We start from the raw sequence: 23,258 nt of genomic DNA on the forward strand, positions 1-23,258 counted from the left end.
TTAGGATTTCTTTAATTAACATATATTTGATTGATTTTATTTAATTTTGTTCGATTGAATGTTTTGTTTTTAATATCGACATTTTGTTTTTTACATTTTCAATATATATATACATAAATAAACCAACAGTTGTACTTGTACAATGAAGAAAAAAGTGAAAGAATAATAGAAATTTTCTAAAATTCTCCGAAAAGCATACCATAATATTTTTCGGATAATGTATTTAGTTGTTTATTTACAATTTATTTGGATTCTAGATGGTATTTGTTTTGTGTTTTGACAAAATTTCTTTTTCGTAATTATATAAAAATATGTAGAAAAACTCTTACAAAAGAAACTAACTCTTAGTTTGATGAACCTTCGATTAGTTTGCCTTCTTCTTAGACTTATTCAATACTGCATTACCGCACCAACTCATCCAAACAATAATTTAAATATTTACACAGCGTGACTTGCATGTCCGCCTAGTTTGCAGGGTATTAGGTTCGGCCGGACAGCTTATTCCTAGGTTATAAAAAATTTAAAAAATAATAATAATAATAATAATAATAATAATTCAAATATCTATAGAGAAATTTAAATATGATCCATTCATTTTACTTGATTCCGTTTCTGTCAAGTGTTTCATTTCAAACAATTTCCAAGTATTTCATTAAAATCCAATTTTAAATCCAAATATGTCCAACAGGACCTTAATAGACTTATATCGATCAATTTGTTACCTCATAGGCAAGAAAACTTAGCCTAAGGCTCATGTTGTAGACCTAAGGGGATATGACAATGGGGTCTGATCGGGACAATGGCTGCCGTGGAGCAGAACCCGAGGATTCGAGCAGCCTCTCAAGTAGCAGCCAGGCCGAGGCGGAGGCATCAGATGAAGAACAACCTTCATTCATTTCAACAGCAACCGCAACAGGGGAGGCTTTACTCATTTCCACCACCAGGGTACCCTGCCGTTAAAACCAGGTCCGGTTAGAATCGAGCCACCTCAGACCTATCGATCTTTTTTCAAAGTTAATTACACACAAAATGCGGCTTACCTCAAAATTCATCAAGAACGTCTGGAATTGCTTCATCGTCTCCTTCATGGCTGCGGATCGTGCGCTGTCTGAAGATGCAAGCGCTTCTGTTACCTCCTCAGGCAAATAGCCGATTCCTTTCTGCACAACCTGGTTGAAAAACAAACCAAACATCAGTAAAGGTTGCGAGGATTTAATCAGCTATGAATTCGCCTGCGCACGCACATTGTGATCGATGAGGATTTTGGAAATGAGGCTTCCATCATCGACGTAAACGTGAAGCTTGAATGTATTCGTATGCTTGTATTGAAATCCCTTAACCCCAGTCAGAATGCACTGCAGAATAGCTCAGTCGCAAAATTCAGTTTCAGGTATTGAAAATAATGTTTCGATAATGAAATGTCTCAGGACATACCTTTATTTTACCTCTAATGACGGTATCTTCATCCTCAACTGCCACAAGTTTTGCCGACAAACTAGCCAGGTAAGTAAAAGGGACTTCGTTATCTCTGGAAAGTATAAAATGATGTTCTAGTTCATCCACCATAAGTATTTCCTTGGCATCCCTGTCCGTGGGAGATGATGTGATCATCATAGCATCATCCCTGCGACCTGGGCTCGTAAGATCTTCAATAGGTACGGAATTTCTAGAAACGTGAGTAGTATCCACCCCCGTCTCCATAGAAGACGATGCGACATCTGTCATTGGTTCATCAACAGGCCTAGGAATGGCGACAGGATCCACTGCAGATGATGCTCGAGGCTCGGTATACCTTCTAGAAGTTGCATTATTGCTGCCAAATACAGTTCCTGTAGAACACGAACCGTACCAACATTTAAAATGTAATCATATTGCAATTTATATCCAATTCTCAAATGCAAACCTGTGGGATCACTATGTGTCGGGACTTCATCACGTTCGTTTAACCAAGGTGCGGCTGATGGTCTAGGTTCAGGATTTTCCCTATTTTCAGTTGCAAAGGCTTGTTGGGGCATTTCATTGGCTGGAGTACTAATTGTCGTTCCTGCATCGATTGAAATACAAATAACTTTGGTTTTTAGAAAATATGCATGGATAAAGAGAACAATCATAATATATGTGTTACTACCCGATATAAATCAATCGCAAACCTTGATAGCTAGATTGTAAGGGTCTTGTGTTTGTACGGGTCGATTGAGATACATGCTGCGGATCAGAATCACTATGCGGTGTCCACGCAGCAAGAGTTGCCCTCATTGCGAGAGGAGGAGCCACTCCTGTCCTATCCCTGAAATGAGCCGAAAAGGATCATTTGGTAACTATCATTGCTTGGTTGTTACTTTGAATCGATACATCTATCCTAGGTATTTCAGTTGCAAAAACATGGAATTTATTGGAACTAGCATAAGAAAAGAAATGACTACTCTCCATCGACCTAAAGCCATCGAAATAAATTTGATTCCTACAAAATCAGTCAGATCATCAAGGTAGTTGCATTGCAATAATTCTAAGATACCTTTTCCCACGTGGTGGCTTATTTACTTCATTAACGAGCCTTTGTCGTGCAGCTTCTAACTCTTCGACAGACCCTCCCAAAACTTGAAGAACTTCAGGGACCAACATCAACAGACCCCGCCTAACATTTACATTACAAATAGCCACCTGTATGAATTGAATTGATTAGGATAAAAACATCGGCAGACTAAACTCAAAGAAAAGTAGATCGGAGACCTTCATTCCTGCAGGGGCCAGGGCTTCGAGATCTTTGATCGGCCTATACTCCATTCCAAACACACGCTGGACACCGTCAGTCATGGACAACTTGAGGCACCTCTTGACTCCTGATGCAGCTTTTTGGTACCTTCCGCGAAGAGGGCTGCTGATATTCACTATCTCGTCCACCTATACATCGTCAGAAAAAAACATCCAATCGGCTCTAACATGCACTTTTAGAAATCAAAATATCTAATGTAAACCACAGCACAAAAAAATGCAACCTCTAGAAGAAGCCTTTAATCTGTGAAATTTAACAAGCCAATGATTTCACTAAAATCATATATCTACAGCCTTTTTCTAAAATCTAAACATGTTCCGAATTTCACAATAGATTAAAGTGAACATCAATATGTCAACCTAATGAACAAATACTACAAGACCTAAAAAACATTCCATTTTTCAGAATGCCATCAAATTGTCATATTTGCAACAAACAATACTTTCCATTCGTGATTTCTACTTCATGCTTCAATACAAATTCTTCATAGAGAATTCAAGAGTGTGCTTGCTTACAAATTGAACCCCACTTTGGCTTGTCCGACTCCAACGCAAAAATTATTTACCACTATTTCCGAAAACACTCTTGAAACAACTGCCAAATCGACTAATTTATGCATTTGTATTTGCAACATCCAAATCAATCTCCCATCTTGTAATACAAACTGATAATTAGCTTAGCTTCAAAACAGAATCAAACAAAATGTCATTTTTCAAACACAGTTTGCATTAAAAGAATTTCGACTCCAAAACATAAATAAAATAAAACAAAGTGTCTAAACACCCTATGTCACAGCAATGCAATATACCATAGTACATACATATATATATGTATATGTTATATACCTGCAAAACAAAAGGGCCTTTGAGATCATGCAAATGCAAGGAATGGACATTGGGAGGAAGCACACCAGCGCCGCAAAAATTCATATCGGAGCACAAGAATTGCCCAAAGCAAACTTTCGCCTTTACTGAATCGTCCATTCCTTGAAAGCCAGGCATCGACGATTCAAGCCCACGCAAACACGATTCGAGCCATGGCCTTCTCAGTCTGAGCCCTAATCCTTCCAAAATTCCACTCACCGGAGAATCAGACACCTCGAAATAACCACTGCTACCAAAATTGGAATTACCAGTGGACTCGCTGTCGAGGATAATCACTTCTTCCCCATCGCGTCCGTTCCCATTTCCCGACGAATTAGCAGGATTGCGCGTGTTTGGTGTAGGGTTGGGGGAATTCAATGTGACCGTTTGGAAATGGGCTTCGACATTGTCGTCTACGTGTCCTTCTAGATGCTCCTGTGGAGGAGGAGGAGGGGGAGGAGATTGTAGGTCTTGCAGTTCCGGTTCCAGTTGCTCTTCGTCTTCTTCGTCGGAAGAAGATGAAACCACCCTGAGGCGCCTTCTGGACATTTGGTAGCAGAACAAGTTTAACAATTACAAACAAACAAACGTTTGCTGGAATCTTTGCTGCTAAGTATTTGGGCGGGAGGAGGGAGGGTAATGGGGATTGAAATGAGAACTGAAATTAGTGAATTTCGACTGCAAGAACAGCGGTTGAAATTCCGACGGCTCTGGGCGGGTCCGTCGGGTCGGGTCAGGCGGCCTGCATCGGATCCGTGTGGTTTGTTTGTTTTTTTTTTTTTTTTTTTTTTTTTTTTTTTTTTTAACTTTTTGTTTTTTAAAAAACATTGGATTTGGATGTAATATTTTTTTATGAAAAATAATGTATATATATATTTTTAGTAAATTATAAACACTGAATAATAAAAGAATAAGTATAATTGTCAAGTAAATGAAGGATTTAGTTTTATTAATTGAAATCTTAATTTTGCTATTTAAAGATTGTATTTTATTAGTATTTGAATAAAAATCAATTGTAATATATATATATATAATAGAAATAAATTTAAGACCTATGTGAGTATTTTTAAAATTATAATTCAATAATAATAAAATATAGTATTAAATATCAATGTAAAAACTTATGTATAAATTTATAAGCACATTTTAAATCCCACAAAACAAAACTTAAAATATATTTCGAAAATAAATAAATAAATAATTATACACTAGAAGCATAAATTAGTTTATAAAAATTAATAAATCTTAAAGGTATATAAATATATTTATTTTATTTATATTGTTGTTATTTATTTCTCACGTTGTATTATATATATATATATTTCTAATATACACATATTTTTTTCGATTTAGGGTGTGTTTGTTTGGGGGTTTGGATTTTGAGTTGAGATTTGAATAGTAAAAATTTTGAATGTGAATAGTTATATGATGTGATATAAATAGGTGTTGATGTGAGCGTTATGAATGTAAAATTGATTTTTATTATAATATAAAAATAAAAAATAGGTATTTGATTTTATATTTTTTGGGGGAAAATTGAATGAATAGTGTAAATCCAATTAAATCCCCCAAACAAACTTAGTATATTTTTGGGTTAATAATATAAAACCAATGAAATTTTGGATTAAAAGTGTAATTTGTATGATATGGTTTTAAATGTAGACAAAATGTCAGTATTGATTACACATAACTAAAGGTTTTTTGTGTGTGTGTGTTTGAGTGTGAGGTTATTTATTTAAAATTTTATTTTAATAATATTTTAATATAATATTATTTATAAAAGTATATTTTATATTTTTATTAAAGATCATATAAATCGAATGGTAAAAATTTATTTGGAATGCAAATCAAACAATCTAAAGTTTTAAAAAATATATATATGAATTATCGTATATATATATTTTTTATTTTAAATTAATGCAAGATAATTTTATCTAATTAACCCAATATTTAATTAAACTTCAAGTCTAGCTAATTAATTGATACTTTTATTAATTAATTCTTTTTCTAACTCATTATATTTATTAATTATCATTATTTGGTTGCGAAAGATATACATTTAATCTACACAAATTATATTTTCAATAATAAGATATTAACCAATTCAATAAATATATATTTTTTCATTAGTTATTAATTGTAATTTCCACCAATATTGTTCATATAATTTTTAGCATTTATGCGAGTTTTCCATTTTTTTTTTTCAGCTACACATATTTTGCTATTCTTTATTTATTCTCTTGTTGAACATTTCATAAGAAAAAAAAAAAATACATAAAAAGAGTAGTAGATGAAAATTTTATTGCCCTAATTTTCCTTTATTAGATAATTTTAATGCGATGATAAATTTAATTCTTAATCACTAAGATATATCACAACACTCAATAATAAATCATATCCCCTTTTCGTATAAATAAACCTCTTGTCTCAATATATATATTCGCGTATATATAGAGAGCGAGAGAAGAAAAAAATGGAAAAAATTCCGATGAAAACCCTTTGTGTAGCAACCATGGCTTTGATCATTCTTCTTGCAAGAATGGATTGTTGTGAATGTAAATCGATAGCTCAGTGTTCGATTGAATGCAATTTCAAGTGCATTTTTTCAAGGAAATCTTTTTGCGTGGCCAAGTGTCTCATGCATTGCCTGACTCGACCACAACAACATAGTTCTTCAACCCTCCACAGGTACGCAATTTCCTCGACATCCCACTTAATATAGTATCCATTCAACACATCGAAAATTTTATTTTGAAAAAAAAGTAATAATCACAATGATTAATCCCGAAGAAATTGGATGTTGATATTTTTATTTTATTGTGCATCTATGAGTTATGATCTTTTTTTTTTACCCCATAATAGTTATATTGCATGAATTTATAATTTACAAGACACAAATGATAATTACATATATATATATATATATATAGAGAGAGAGAAAAAGATATATAGTACAATATTTTCTATTGGTAGCCAATTGAAAAAAAAAAGTTGAAAAACAAGAAAATAAGGTGGGAAATTATTTAATAATTAACCTTCTCTTTTGTTTATATTATTGTATCATCAATAATTTGTTTTCGAGATATTCATGTGGCATTTTAATTAACAAAACAAAGATTTTATTGATATTTTGCAGATGATTTCAAATTGAAAAGATTCGAGAATTTGTCTTAAAACGCCAACTTGCACTGAACTTGCCATGTAATAAATAAATTCTCATGTGTGAAATAATTCTTCATTTTGCATCACCATTGGTGATTGTAAAAATAAATAAAATTTGCATGACATTCTCATTGAATAAATTAAAATAAATATTATCGATCTAATATTGTTTTCACAATAAAATTTAATGTGTAAAGCTTATTGATCTCATTTCAATGTAAATTGGTTGTTGTCATCTTTATATTTTATTATTTTAATTTTCTCAACTATTCAATCTTAGCGTTTTATAATAAGAATATATTATTTTATTTCATATATAAATATTATTTAAATAAAAATTTAAATATAAAAAATTGAAAAAGAATGCACTTTACTTTTTTTTTATTTATTAAAAATTAGTGAGTTTATTTGATTTTGAAATTTTGATTTTAATTTTGTTTTAAATTGAATTAATTCTATTCAATAAAGATATCCATTTTAAAATATGAAATCCATCAACAAATACATTAACGTCAATTAAACTAGTTAATGCATATTAGACGAAATGATAAACTAGTTATAAAATTTTAAATTTGAATAATTGTGATATATATATAATATTTTGAATATAAAATTTAGTTTAGTTTAATATAAAAAAATAAAAAAATTTATTTTATTTAATATTTTTAGAGGATTTTTTTATATAAATAGTAAATATATATCCTGTAAAAAACAACTCCGAAAAACACATAGAAAATTTTCTTTCAGAATTTTATTCAAATAGAAAATTATTCAGAGACAATACTTGATTACAAAAATTCGATAAAACCATATTCATGTCCCGATAATTTCATATCTTCGCTAGACCATCGATCCGCAAAGCTCAACCACTGATCAGATTCTGCAAACACAAAAAACAAAAACCATGTCGAGTCATTACCACAAGAACATCCTTAACACATACAAATTGTTACAAAATTTATGTTATGTTCTTCCAAGAAGTAAGAAACAGACGCACATTCAATAATATCGCATCCTTGGTGGCACAATTTGGAGCGCAACACTCGTAAGCGCAGTTAGCCGCGCATTGTGCCCGGCTTACGTCGGGATCACAGCTCCTCTCGCACCGTATGATGCAAAAGGGATCGCGGGCGACACGATTAATGGTTTCTTTAGAACAATTAGACACAACGACAATCATCAAAATAGTGAAAATTGATATAATCCCATGAACTTGTCCCTTCTTCATCGTACAAAGTTTTATTGCAATGCTTTTGATGAATTTGTGTGTATATATATATATATATATATATGGGTGATTTGAACCGTATGAATGTAATGAATTGAAATGTTTTTGGTGATTTTGCATTTATACAAAATATTTAATGATAATATTAATAGAATGCTATATTATAATGATAATATTTGATTGTATATATATATATATTCACATTATTCACATTAATAAAATTTAATTTACGTAAGGTGATGAAAATTGAATATTGTTACCATAAGTAATTTAAATATTTATGCTCTTAATTCCTTGATGGTAAAGTATATCCATTTATGTTTGCTTGATTATGGTAACGAATAAATTTCTAAAATACTTTAAATAATTTAAAATCCATGTACAAATTAACTAGGCGAATATATGAGGAAATAAATCAATGCCCATTCCATATGTTAACCTTTTCGTAGTCTAATGGCTGCCGAAATAGAAAATTATAAATAATTTACATTTTTTTTATTGTTTTATTTTATTTTAAATGTTTTTCAACGTTGACAATGTATGTCCAAACAAAATCTGTAAAAAGAGGCACAAACTTGAACATCTAAATTATATTATTGTTAATGGAAAAGATTAAAAAAAAATTTAAATGAAAAAGTTATAATTTATATTTATAATAAAAAAAATTAATTTGATAATGTACAATATAGTTTCAAATATATTTTAACATCCTTTCGCATTTTTTATTTTTTTTATAAATTATCCCGTTAAAATACTATTTGAACTAAACTAAAATCAAAACCCTAATTTCAAACACAAACTAAACAAACCATTTTATGTTTCGTGTATTTTTCTTTTTATTTTTTATTTTTTTTTAAAAAAATTTGGAACATATAATCTTAAAGAGATAATATTTAAGAATACCATGAATCAAATGATAATAATTTACTTTCATCTAACAATATTTAAAATACTGTTTATATTAAAAAAAAATAAAATAAAAGGCTATATTGGTGTTGAAATTAATTTGAAATAAATTGTTAATATGATTTTTTGTTTAAATAATATTTTAATATGATATTTTATATATAATTTTATTAAAAACTGTATTGAATAAACAATACTGATTTGTATTTGTCACGATAAAAATTATTTGCAATTCAATTATATTAACAAAATAAATTAACATTATTTATTCAAATAGTTTTTATAATAAAATTTCTTTATTAAAACTTGAATAAAAAATCTTTTTATGTAATATAAACAAATAATTTATATTAAAATATTTTTTTAATAAAATAAATATGGCGAGAATGCTGCCATTAAGCTTCTTAAGCCTAGGATTGACTTTTCCCAGAGTTTTTGGCTTTTGGTTTTTTTAAAAGTAATTCTTCAGTAGCCGCTAATTTATCTCGCCGCTAATTTATCTCATTTACATTAGACACAGAGTTTTAGGTAAGATATAATTGATGAGTAATTAAGAAGTGGATTAATCAAAATATTTATGATTTAATAAAAGTAATTTTAGATTAAAATTAAGATGATTAAATAGTTTAATTAAAATTAAAAAAATTATAAATAATGAATTTTAAAATATAATTAACGTGTATAATTGTATTTAAAAAAAATAACAAATTATATAGAACGGATAAAAATAGAAATAATGGACAAATTAACTGGAACAGAAAGAACAATATTTTGTACTGTTTATATTGATTTCTATCCAAAGCATAAACAACTTTTGAAGTAGAAAAATACTTTTTTCAAAAGCAATTTGAAGTAGCTTCTGAAATAAATAAATAAATAAATAATATATATATATTTTAGTTCAAATTACTGTTTTTTTCCTTTCTTAATAATAATAATATATAAAAAATATAATTGTATTACTATTTTTAATTTATATTCTATATTTGAATTAAAATATATAAAATTATAATTGAGATATTAAATTTAATAATGATTTTTTCTAAATATACTAAAACTATTAAATATAAATTGTAAAATACAAATAATTTAATATTGGATTGTAATTTTATTTTTAATTTATATATTATTCTTAAATTAGAATTTTAAAATATAAATAACCAATATTTAAAAAAATATTTTTTATACTATAATTTAAAATCAATAAATATAATAAATAAAATTTAAAAATAAATTATAAAAGTTTTATAGAAAAATACAATTATATAATGATATGTCCCTTCGAATAATTTTAACAATTTAAAAGCATTTTCAATTCTATTATATCCAAATATTATTTTTCAAAAAATTACTTTAAAAAAATTATCCAAACATAAAATCAAATTGCTCATTGTGTGACAATTCAATCTGAAATCAATTTGTTAGAACTTAGTGATGACTATAATCAAGATGCCACTTGAAAGAATTCTTAGCTCATCATCTTGAACTTATAGTTAGAAGATAAAGTTGAACAATAAACTTATCGCCTAGAGTAGCTTTACGCAATCGATTTCATCAACCGAGAAGTTCATTTAATTTGATCGAAATAAAAAAAGCTGAATGATTAGGGTTTGTTAAAGATTTGCTTGAGGATTGAAATCAAAGTCGAAATAAATTCCCGTTTGTTTTTCTTTGGTGGTAATTCATCCGATCGAAATAGAAATTAAGGCTAAATGACGATTCAAGATTAGTGATCCTGATATAAAACAGTGCAAATTATAGTGCTTGTGAAAAAATTGTCTGGTGATTCAAGAAACATGAATTGAGATGAAGCTTGCAACACATAGATATGAGTTTATTTGTCTATTTGTTGTTTTGAGATTAGTCACTATGAGAAATATTGGTCTGTTGTGTAAATTTTGCTGAAGCTGTAGTGATCGAGCTTGGATTGGAATCCCCGAAACATGGATCTTTGTTTGATCGAATTCTCGTTTAATGGTAATTTGGTTAACAAATGAATTAGGGTTTCAGAATACAATTATTTCATTACCCAATTTGTTTGAATTTATTGGGAACTCATAAATGTTTATTTTGGAAAATCAATAATAATAATAATAATAAAAACCAATTGGCAAGATCATCATCCTTTTATTCATTAGCCATCATCACACACACATAAATACATAGATATAGCTATTTTCTTACAAAGTTTACCAAGTTGCGACAACGAACAATCATTCCGCTTTTATCAATCATTCTGCAAAGAGATATATATATATATATATACACACACATGAAAACGATCATCAATTGTAAATATATATTACTCTCTCGATCGTCAAATTCTGTACTCGTTCTCTTTATATTTTACAAAGAGATTAGGCACAAAATTGAATAATAGAGATAATTATTTATATTATTAAATGGAAAAAAATAAAAATCTAACCTTAGAACTTTTAGAGTTAGGAGGAGTGCATCGACGAGCACATTCTTCAGCACATTGAGGAGTAATTGGGTGACATTCGCTGTTCTCGCATCGTATTATGCAATAAGGGTCTTTAACAATCTGAACGGATTCATCCGTACAATTAACTGTTAAGACAACCATGGAGACGACCAGAAGCACCATGAAAACTTGCACTTGTTTCTTCTCCATTTTTGTTACAAGATGTTAACATAAGTTGCATATGTATATTATATATATATATATATATATATATACTACCACAAATTAAACTTACTATCTAATATTAAAATTCAAAAACTGCATTAACAATACTAATTTTAATTGCAATATAAATATTTAATTTATTCACATTAATAAGATTTAAATATGGTTACTATAAGTAATTTAAATATTTCTGCCTTAAAGTAAATATATTTAAAAACAGACAATATTTGCTTGGTTATGGTAACAAATAAATTTCTACAAATTATAATCCATGTACAAATTAATTAGACGAATTTATGAGGAAATAAATCAATGCACATTCCATATACAAAAGTATTAATTGACATACTAAATATATATATATATATATATTACTATGTCATATAGATAATTTTTAATAAAAATATTACATCAAAATATAATTTAAATTTAAATCAAAATCAAACAATCTTGTAATATCCCCTCTTTTATTGTGTATATATCTATTTGTTTTTATAAGTAAATTAAAGAATAAGTATAACAAATAGTGTATGTACGAATACATTAACTATAATATCCTTTTAAAAAAAAAATAAAAATACAATATAGATTTTACAATGATATATTCATATATTTATAATTTTAAATGAAATATAAAAATATTTTATTATTTGTGTAGTAACTACACATACTAAATTATAAAATGTATATATTGATTTCCAATAAATTGTCAAGAAAGAAAAATGAGTTTTCTTTTTTTTTTTTTTAAATCGTAGTTTGAAATTAATTTGAAATAAAATTTAAATTTAAATTTTTATTTAAATAATATTTTGATACAATATTTTGACAAAAAACAAAAACTCTTTTCGTTCTAATTCAAAATACCCTTTTTACCATTTTCATTTGTAAAGTCAAAAGTATATATTTTTTATTTTAGAAAAAGTAATGATACACTAATTCTAAAATACATTTTAATTTTATTTAAATTACAGCATACAATGAATTGATAGATAAGATCAAATGGCAAAAATGTCCAGATTTCTTACACACATCTATTAATCAATAAAATATTATTATTTTTTAATCTACTACAAATTTTCAAATGAACCATTTCGATTGGGACGGAGAGAAAAAAAATATATTTTTATTAAAATCATACAGATTGAATAATAATTTCAATTGTAGTCTATCGATGATAAAATACAAAAATATAAAATAATTCAATAACTGATATTCTTTTATAGATTTTAAAAAGTTAAGAGTAAGTTAGAACAAACATAAATGCATATCAACAATAAATATTTAATACGATATTTTTATAAAAATCAAGTACATCAAATTTTTTTATTTAAAATTTTATATTATCAAATATATATTTATATTAAAAATTTTATTTGAATTTTTTTTTTTTTTATTTCAAACCTCATCTAAATTCATTTTTTTTAAAAAATAAAAAATAAAAATAGGATACATACAATAATTTTTACTCGTCAAATAATAAGAGAATTTTATTTTATTTTTTGTTTAAAAAAATAAAATTACTGGTCAAATCCCACCCCCTAAATCAACGAGAATTTCAATTTAGGAACCTGTTTACTAAGTTTAAATAAAATAGGAAATTGTACAGCCCGTGACAACCCGAGAATATGACCAAAAAAAAAAAAAAAAGAAAAAGGGCTTTCTAACTAAAATAAGTCACGAAATAGTAGCATAAGAGATGTTTTGTAAAATAAAATATTGTATTTTTATTAAAAATAATATGGATTAAATAATACTTATTTGAGTTAAAAAAAAAAAAAAAAAAACTCTGAAGTTGTGTTCTTTAGTGAGTTTTACCATATATTTAGATTTTTTTATTTATTTTCAAACAATATCAAATCAAATAATTATTTTTTATTTTCTATATTATACTGTAAAGCATCAATTTCTCTCTATTTATATCGTATCAAACAACTATTTAAATTTAATTTTTTATTATTAAAAATTCTAAATTCAAACATCCAAACCCACAAACAAACACAGTAAAGTTTTGACATAATTTTTAAGGAAATATTTTGATAATTTTTTATTTTTATTTTTATATATAATTATTTCACCTTTACGTTGTATTTAAAATAATTTTATAAATTATACTTTTAGAAAATGAAAAAATAAAAAATTGTACGTAAATAGAAAAAATTACAAAATGTCTTAAATTAGAAATAAAAATACGACAACTTGTCTACAAAAAAACGAATAACAATCACATGTTCTTTAAATTTCATATTGATTAACAAACAGGGTCATATTTCAGTGCAATTATTATTATTATTATTATTATTTATACTCTCTCTATTCAAAAGAAAAACAATTAGTACTTTATAATTCAATATATATATATATATAATAGTATTACTAAAAAAAATATATAGAGATAAATGAATATTTTTATATAACACAAGTTATTTTATGTAATAAATATTTTTGTTCTTTAATTTGTAAAAAGAAAATTATTACATTTTTCCGGCAATTAAAGTATGTCGATAATCTAGTCTGTATGTGTTTGTTTTAAAAATATTTTTAAAATTTCAAATGTATGTTTAAAAGTAATATACAAAATAAATATATTCAATTTGAATACTCTTATCTTTTTGACCGTAAGCTAAAATTATATATAATTTATTTATAATGAATAATTTTATTTACTTATAATTTTATTATTCATACCTAAACCAATAATAATTAATTTTTCAATACTTTTTCGATTCATTTTACTATTTTATTATTAATTTTTTTAATAAATTTCTTATAATATGTTTGCTTTATTTTTTACCTATCATATTTTTTAAAATAAAATACTATTATTTTTGGTCTCATATCGGAACATTGTAGCATAAATAGAAAAGACGAATGAGTATTATTTTATAAAAAATAAAATCATAAACTCTTTGAAATTATTTGCTACTATTTATCTTTTAAGACATCATAAAATATTTGTAACTATCCACTAACAAAAAGTAAAAGTGATAAAAATACTGTCAAATTTATATGATCTAAAAATTATGCTGAAATAAATACCAGAAAATAAATTGAAATCGAAAGAATTATAATATGAATAAATAAATAAATATTTGCATAGGCATAATATAAGGGTGTGTTTGTTTGGAAGTTTGGATTTTGAAGTGGGATTTGAATAGTAAAAATTTTGAATTTGAATAGTTGTATGATGTGATATAAACAGGTGTTGATGTGATGTTTTGAATGTAAAATTGATTTTCAGTATAATATAAAAAATAAAAAATAGGTGTTCGATTTAATATTTTTGGGGAGAAAAAAATGAGATGAACCGTAGAAATAAAATCCAATCCCCAAACAAACAAACCCTAAATTAATTTTATTAAAAATGTATTTATTTATTTAAAAACCATAAATAAAAATTCATAGATAGATCCTATTATAAATAAATAAGTAAAACATTGAAAGCTCTTGAATTCTTTTGGAGATTTGTTTTTTCTTCAGATTTTTATTATTCATAAAAAAAATTTTCCCAAAATATCAAATCAAATACTTCTTATCTATTTTTCTATTTTGATTCATCTCATAACAATAATCCATTTTTTCATGATCCATTTCATAACAAAATATTTATTTTACAAATACTTTTACAATTTACGATATATTACACAAAGTTATTCAGTTTATATTACACCGTACTAATAAGGTTATTTTACTTATATCTATTTTATTGATATTATATATCAATATAATAATAATATATCTTAAACTCTGTGTAAAAAATAAACGGATACTACTTGAGGAATGTAGGGAGTAACTTATTAATTATATTTTATATTATATTAAAAATTAATTTTACATTCAAATTATTGCACCAATACTATTTATATCACATAATATTATTCTAGTTCAAATTTTTTATTATTCAAATTCTAAATCCGCAAACAAACACACGTAAACCATCACGGATAACCCAAAACATAGCCTATAGTATATGTTTTATTCATAGTTCTGCAAAAACCTTACACTTCCAATTCCCACTCCCTCCCGTGACTGTCTGTCTGTCTGAACAAACAAAGAATCGTTTTTCCATCTATCTATCCACTTTTTAATTTTTTTCCTCTGATCACACACATATATGTATAGTGTATCTATATATATATATATATATATATAGGTGATCCAGAGACATGAGAGTAGGTCGATCTCGATTGTAAGTAAGTGTTGCTTTGAGATAGATTTCTATCTTATCTATGGGGAGATTAAGGTTTTTAGTATTATCAATATCATTATCATTAATGATTAATGCAGTGGTGGGTACTACTGATGAACAGTCATCGTCATCCTTCAAAGACTGCTACACAAAGTGTTTCATTTTCTGCATGATCGAGCCCTCTCAGACCCTCTGTTCTTGCACCACCCACTGCCTAAAAGATTGCATTTTTGGATCTGGATCTGGATCAGGATCAATCCCCAATTCTGATAATGATCATCAACACAACCTGCAGCTAGGCAAATTCTGCAAACTCGGCTGTGCCTTTTCCATCTGCTCTGCTTTCACCACCAAACACAACCCCGGTAAGCCTAACTCAATTCTTTTCTTGCTTTCATGTTCCAATCCATCTTCATTAACAATCTCTTTCTCTCTCTCTTCTGCTTAGACGGAGATCGAGTCGCTAGCTGCGTCGGATCATGCTCGAATAGGTGCGCAGCCGGTTATCACCCATCACTATCGGAGTTGCCGTAGAACAACTTAATTGTTTTAAATTCTAAGGATGTTCTTTGATCCGGAAGTTGTTCTACTATTTCACAACTACTTATTTTATTAGTATGGATTCAAACCCCCAATGCCTCCAGGTCACACAGCTCGAAGACTAACAATTGCGGATTACATCATAAAAACACACAAAAAAAAAAGTACAAACAGAACCAGACAGATATGTATTAATACTGTAATCCAAATAGTTAGAGATTTCAAGATGATTTCTAAACGTCTACAAAGCCATTTCAACAACTCAGAAACGATTCAGAAAGCATGGGAGGAGGCAGACATTCGATTTCAATAACGCCCAAAAAGTTTAAATTTTCCGAAAATTCAAGAGCAGAGATAGATACGTACCATATTTTAGTCGGCTTTCGGAGAATTTTCAGGAGTTGTCGCAGCTGGAGGAGGCATCTTCGACTTGTATTCATTAACGACACCTTTAAATTCTTCGACTACAAAAGCATCCTTGAACCTCAAGGCTACGGTCGAGAGGCCTTCCTTCCCTTCGGCTGCGCTGTTCATGCAGGCAAACGTGACACCTTTCTTGTCCATATTGGTCAGCTTCATGTCCGGGAAAAGGCTCGCGTTCAAGATTAGCCGATAATTGCCTCTAGCCCGCATAATAAGTCGAGCTTTTCCAGTCCCCGTCGTCGCGGCGTTCACCTTGACTTCTCCCTTCCCACGCTCTTTCCACGCCCCGTCGGCGTACTCGTACAGAACCGAGTCACCAGTGAAAACACTCTTCTCATTCTCTTCCCCAGTTTCGACAGTAACCTCCTGCATTGGAGGGATTTTACTGCCCTCATTTGTGCTCGCGTTCTTCGCGGATTTACCGAAAATTGAAGTGGTTCCGTTTGTGGATGGACCGAAGGATTTACCAAAGCCACCAGCTTTGAGGTCAGAGTTGAGACCGAAGAAGGGTACAGTTCCCGACTCTAGAGCATGCCCGTCTTTATTAGCTAATCCGAATGAGAAGGTGGAATTTGAAAATCCCGTTCCGGCTCCAAATGTGAAAGAAGTGGTTGAAAATCCTGTGCCGGTGAATCCCGAGAAAGCATTCTGGCTGTTAGATAGTTGCTGAAACAAACCGAATGAGACGGGCCCTTTATTGTTCTTTTCGTCAGTTGCCTCTACATTTTCTTTCTCATGATTGTTCCCCTCAGGTTCGACATCCTTCTTGCATTCAGTCTCGATTTTATCAGCAGCTGTAGTTTGATGAACCCCATCATTGAGATTCTCGCCTCCAGGCAACTCCGCGCTTTCCTTCCCTTTGTTACTTTCCTCGCCTTCAATACCTTTCTTGGCTTCAGTCTCAACGCCATCAACATTTTCTTTTTCCTTAACATTCTCCTCATCTTCGGTATCCTTGTCAAATTCGGTGTTACTGTTATCAGCAGCTGTAGTTATTTTGAGCTCATCTTTGTCACCATTAGTCTCATTTCCTGCGGCCTCAGGTTCACTCTTTCGGTCAACAATCTTGATTTCAGATTCCTTAGCCAATTCATCATTGCCACCAGATTTCTCATGCTGTGCAGCTGACTCGCCCTGTGGCTTATCAATCTGATTTTCAGGTTTGGCGCCATCAGTCTTCTCATTTTCATTACTCCTAATACTCACCACCTCTGATACGACCGGGGGAGCAGATGAAGCAGTAGGGACCAAGCAGATAGAAGCAAATGGATTAGAACCAGAGGAAGAAGCTGGAATTTTTGGAGTTGCTGCCGGTTGGCGACGAACTTTGACAATTCTTCGAGTAGCTAGAATCTCATCACTTGCTTTTTTAAAAGTCCCATCTATCATTTCAGATGAATCTTCATCGTCATCAAGACCAGGATTATCACGAGTTAGCTGTACTCCAGCAACCCTCTTTTTCGAAGGTTGAGAACTGTTTTCTGCATCTCCCATTGCAACTTTTTAAGTGATGGTAAAAGGACTCTAACTCTTCTTAATTAATTATCACCAGCCCAAAAACAGCCAGCTCTGCATAAAACCAGGACAAAATTCAGCATTATGAATGGCAATTATACTGAATCCGCGCAAATGCCTGAGATAGCACAATATGAATAACCCCAAACCCAAACTAATATAATGAGTAAACAAAGAGATAATTGTGTTTAAGGAAACACTAAACTTTATATAATAGTTTGTATCATAATGAAATTTTCCAAAATAAACAAAATAAAGAAATAAAGATACACTAAGTCTCTCTACGTTGTTCGTTTTTTCTAGATCCCAACAAAAAGTGGAGATGATAAAAGAATCATAAGGAGAAATTCTATCAAAATATAAACGGGTTTGAGAAGTTGATGTAAAACAGGAGGCATATACCCTGCCAATGCCCCTTAAACCTGCATATCATTTAACACAATTTTGCTCACGGCTAGGTATGGGTAAGATATTTGCTGTAGAACTTAGAGAAGCTGCAGTGCAAATGAACTTTTGGCAGAAGCAAAATGGAGAACATGCACATTAATAAGATGAAATATTTGCAAGCAGTGTGGTCTAACAAATAAGTAAAGATGTATAGCCCAAAATCCACATTCATAGACAAGTAGCAAAATCACATACAAAATTAAGCTAGTTTGTGTGTAACTTATGCAAATATATATATGCATATAGTTCTAGCATACTAAGCATATTTCAGAATATACCGAACATATTTGAAATGAGAATTCCGATAGTAAAACATAACAATAGCTGCCTTAAAGGCTAAGGCACTGACCAAACTAAATCCATCCTCAGCAATAACTCACCCAACACCTCAGCATTTAAACCATTCTTTTCTACACAATTTTCATTTCAATCTACGCCAAAAACCACGAAAATTAAACCTATTACATACCATATAAAAGGGATGAGACGAAAAAAGCCTTTATACTAAAAATCCAAATCCAGAAATAAACACCGAAAAAGGTAGAACAAGAATTCTACGTTCTGCCAATCCGTGTTGCAATTTCGAACTCAGGTATTTAAACTTGGCGATATAAAACGATACAACAGAAAACAAAAACAATCGCACAATCGAACCATATAGGTAACAAAAAAAATATGAAAAAAACACATAAAGAAGGAATTCTAAAGGAAAACCTGCGACTGCGAGCCTGAAGATTGAAAATCTGAGAGAGGGGTTTGTTGAATTTTGAATCTTAATCGGATCTGCTAAAACCCTAGCCAGCCAGCCAGCCCAGATTCTTCAACTAAAAGAAGGCCAAGCGTTAGGTTATATATATTAGCAGAATTAGACATGCCCAGCATCGGTTTCCAACCCGCTTCCGGTTTGAACCGCCATCAAACCGGAACCGGAACCGGCACCGCTTTTTATGGCTCGGTTTTGGTTCTAAACCGTGAACCGTCCGGTCACTAAATTAAAAGTTATTTTTATTATATAATAATTACTTTTTACTAAAATATTCTTAATTATTTATTAATTATATTATTTCTAAATTCTCATATCAGTAAAGTAGACACCCGAGACAGAGAATACTTTTTTAGTCTTTTTTTTTTATTAATATATTTTTAATTATTTACTATATGAGTAGTATTATAAATGGTACTTCCTCCGTTCTAAAAGTATAGTCTTATAAAAAATAAAGATAAATGACTTTTTTGCAAGTATATTAGTGTAAAAAGTAGTGGCAGTTGTGTAATAATAATGAAAAAGTATGAATAATATATGGTGACACAATTATTTATGAAAATGAAACTATTGTTTTGAGACGAACAAAAAATATAAACAATATCATTGCATCGGGACGGAGGAGAGAATATCAAATCTTTTATAAGTATTCATGCAAATTAAAAATATGTTTGTGGGGTTGATTTAAGAAATTCATTTTAGCCCATAAAAAATCAGGCCCAATATGTGGGCCTGAGCCTTGACCGAATCCAGATGAAGATTTATCCACAGGATTACATAGTCCATAATTTACATTTTAAAACAAATTAGCGAATTGATATTATATTATTAAAATTTAATTAAAGTATTCTATATATATATATATGTACGTATATACAGGGCCGGTCTTGACTTTCGAAAAATTGGGAGCGAAATAAAAATCAAGGTCCTTAAATATATATATACATAAATATTTTCTTACGTATAATAAAATATATATAACAAAAAAATATTTTTTCTAATATTTTTTATACAAAAAATATCAATAATAATAATAATAATAATAAGGCATAACTCAAATGTAGTTTCAAAATTTAGCATAAATTCCTCGTATACTTTAAAAATTGTGTGAAGCTCTTTATACTTTAACGAACCTTATATTTAACCTTTGCCGTGCAAAAGAAATAGAGATGAAAATTTATCTTGTCATCACCAAAAAAATATAAAAAGGTATTTTGTACAACGTTTTTTTAAAATATAAAATGGATATCATGTAATTTTTAAAATATATAGAATATTTACGTTAAGTTTGGAGGAGTTATTGGCAATTTTTCATAATAATATAATAATAATAATTTTGTCTAACTTCTTTTTTTTAATACAAAAAAAATATTAAAAACAAAAATAAAAAGCCTCTAAATATATATATATATAAATGATAATACTTTATTCTTTTACCTATAATAAAATATAAATAATTAAATAAAAAAACTTTCTAGCATTTTTAGATAAAATATCAATAATAGTATTAATATTAATTTTATCTAAACAATTTTTAAAAAAATAATAAAAATTAGAGGCCCTAAATATGTATAAATAATATTTGTTTTCTATCTATAATAAAGTATAAATAATTAAATAAAATAATATTTCTATTATTTTTATATGCAAAATATGAATAATACTATTAATATTAACTTCATAAAATTTTGTGTAATGCATAAAAGAATATTTTTAATTCTAAAATATAAAGTATATAGCACATAACCATCAAACCATATACATCTATTAATACATTAAAATCAAATAATATATATATAAATATAATAATATATCCCCTCCGTCCACAAACGTCCTACTTTTCTATTTGGAATGTTTAACAATTATTGTCACTCTTACTATTTTTATACACAAAAGTTACTCTTTTACATTTATTTTATTTACTTTTTTATTTTCTATACACAATATTAATGTCAAATTTATCATTTTATAACAAAAATTATAATTACCTAAAAATACATATAAATATAAATAGTATATTAAAAAATTAGACGGAAAAAGTATAACATAAATAAATAATAAACCTTTATTTAAATTGGGCTGAAGGACGCCTTCTCGCGAGGCCAAGCCTGATTCACTTGGGGTGTGTTTGTTTGAGGGATTTGTTTGGATTTCCACTATTCATCCTATTTTTTCCCTCAAAAATATCAAATCAAACACCTATTTTTTATTTTTTATATTATACTAAAAATTAATTTTACATTCAAAACATCACATCAATACCTATTTATATCACATCATACAACTATTCAAATTCAAAATTTTTACTATTCAAATCCCAACTGAAAATCCAAACCCTCAAACAAACACACCCTTAATATATTTATAGGATAAATTAATTTAGTGCATATATATACGTTATAATAATCTTTAGTTAGCCTAATCTACAATTTATAAAATTAAAATACAAACATCATAATAAATTAATAATATATATAATCAAAGGAAAAATAACATTGAAATTTTTGAGTGGAATTGGTATATTCTCTGGAATAAATTTGCACTAACAAAGTAATAATATTATTTTATATCCAAGAGAAAATTTTGAGTGCGAAAAATTATAGGTCGTTTTGAGTGGAATTGGGATTTCGTGAATTAAAATAATTATTTGATACAATATAAATTATATTAATATTAATATAATATTTATAAAATTAATTTTTAATATAATATAAAAATAAATATTTAATTTAGTATTTTTTTTAAAAGAAAAGAATATTAATAAATAGTGAAAATTTTAATTAAAAACGTAAAAAAAAAAAAGTTATAAGGGCTCTATTGATTTTTTATGTGCTATGAAAAATTTTGTTATAAATATAATATATATTATTTTAAATTGAATATTTGATTTTTCTATTTTTTTTTAATAAGTATTTGAATTTTTTATTTTTATTTTTATGTTTTGTAAAAAAATATATATTTTGTATTATTTATTATTATTATTTTTGAAAAAAAAATTAGAAAATATTGTTAAGAGAACTGATTATTTATTCATCTAACCTAAATATATTATACCATTTTTTATTTATATTACGAAAAACTATAATATATACATATATACTCTCATAATAATAATAACATATATTCTATCTATTTAATAAATTAGCAATTTAACACAATATCATTCTTTATATTATATATCTATATACACTATTTTTACTAATTTAATAATAAACTAAATTATCAAATCTATACATTATATTTAATAAATCTACACTATAATCATGGTATTATATAATTTTAGTCCATACATTTAATCTCATATTTCGATCTCTAAAATACATAATTTATCTTTTTATGGTACGACAATCAAATTCCAAACAATTGTTGCTAATGTTGTCATTATTTCTAGACCTCCTCGTAATCTTACATATTACATGTAGAATGAACCATCATCTTCAAAATTGAACATACATTATTTGAAATTTGGCTTAATGGTATTTTAAATAATTCAATAAAATTTATTCTTAATTAATTTCGTTTGACAATGCAGTGAATTTCAAATCTCTAAAAGTTTATTGTGTATTTGAAATCTATACATTTAATAAAAGTTAGAACCGAAAGAAACACCATGTCAATTTTTAATTAGAACTTTGATCTGTATTGTGAACGATCATCTTTTGATTACTACCGTAGAATCGCACGTATTTCTTGTGTATCATATTTTTCTCACAATCTCTTATGTCCAAAATAGTTTTTTTTTTTTTTTTTTTTTTTTTTTTTTCAATTTGGAAAGTAAACTCAAAGTTAGAAATCATAGATA

The 23,258-nt window shown here is 27.9% G+C and overlaps 3 protein-coding genes across 3 annotated transcripts; 1 reads left to right on the forward strand and 2 right to left on the reverse strand.

Annotated features, from left to right (window-relative positions):
• Positions 1–590: 590 nt before the first annotated feature.
• On the reverse strand, positions 591–4,282 carry LOC127254029 (recQ-mediated genome instability protein 1). The gene is made up of 9 exons (XM_051278885.1): positions 3,619–4,282; positions 2,731–2,901; positions 2,516–2,661; positions 2,151–2,287; positions 1,904–2,044; positions 1,435–1,829; positions 1,245–1,355; positions 1,041–1,169; positions 591–950 (listed from the first exon to the last, which is right to left on the reverse strand). Exons 1-9 carry the CDS (start codon positions 4,183–4,185, stop codon positions 765–767), a joined length of 1,983 nt encoding a protein of 660 aa, XP_051134842.1. The 5' UTR covers positions 4,186–4,282; the 3' UTR covers positions 591–764.
• An 11,485-nt stretch (positions 4,283–15,767) lies between these two features.
• On the forward strand, positions 15,768–16,412 carry LOC127254629 (thionin-like protein 2). The gene is made up of 2 exons (XM_051279843.1): positions 15,768–16,133; positions 16,217–16,412. The coding sequence occupies exons 1-2, from the start codon at positions 15,809–15,811 to the stop codon at positions 16,300–16,302; spliced, it is 411 nt and encodes a 136-aa protein (XP_051135800.1). The 5' UTR covers positions 15,768–15,808; the 3' UTR covers positions 16,303–16,412.
• Positions 16,413–16,473: 61 nt separating this feature from the next.
• Positions 16,474–19,515, reverse strand: LOC127254628 (nuclear pore complex protein NUP50A-like). The gene is made up of 2 exons (XM_051279842.1): positions 19,408–19,515; positions 16,474–18,300 (listed from the first exon to the last, which is right to left on the reverse strand). Exon 2 carries the CDS (start codon positions 18,223–18,225, stop codon positions 16,681–16,683), a length of 1,545 nt encoding a protein of 514 aa, XP_051135799.1. The 5' UTR covers positions 18,226–18,300; positions 19,408–19,515; the 3' UTR covers positions 16,474–16,680.
• Between the last annotated feature and the right edge of the window lie 3,743 nt (positions 19,516–23,258).

Source organism: Andrographis paniculata, unplaced genomic scaffold, assembly GCF_009805555.1.
Source record: "Andrographis paniculata isolate CXL003 unplaced genomic scaffold, ASM980555v1 Contig52END, whole genome shotgun sequence".
Lineage (NCBI taxonomy): Eukaryota > Viridiplantae > Streptophyta > Magnoliopsida > Lamiales > Acanthaceae > Andrographis > Andrographis paniculata.

Excerpts from the sequence above, each read along its gene's own strand:
- LOC127254629 (XM_051279843.1), top strand. The coding sequence starts at position 15,809 with ATGGGGAGATTAAGGTTTTTAGTATTATCAATATCATTATCATTAATG. Across the intron at positions 16,134-16,216 it reads CACCACCAAACACAACCCCG|ACGGAGATCGAGTCGCTAGC; the intron begins GTAAGCCTAACT and ends TCTTCTGCTTAG.
- LOC127254628 (XM_051279842.1), bottom strand. The coding sequence starts at position 18,225 with ATGGGAGATGCAGAAAACAGTTCTCAACCTTCGAAAAAGAGGGTTGCT.
- LOC127254029 (XM_051278885.1), bottom strand. The coding sequence starts at position 4,185 with ATGTCCAGAAGGCGCCTCAGGGTGGTTTCATCTTCTTCCGACGAAGAA. Across the intron at positions 2,288-2,515 it reads AAGCCACCACGTGGGAAAAG|GGATAGGACAGGAGTGGCTC; the intron begins GTATCTTAGAAT and ends GGCTCATTTCAG. Across the intron at positions 951-1,040 it reads CGTTCTTGATGAATTTTGAG|GGTACCCTGGTGGTGGAAAT; the intron begins GTAAGCCGCATT and ends TTTTAACGGCAG.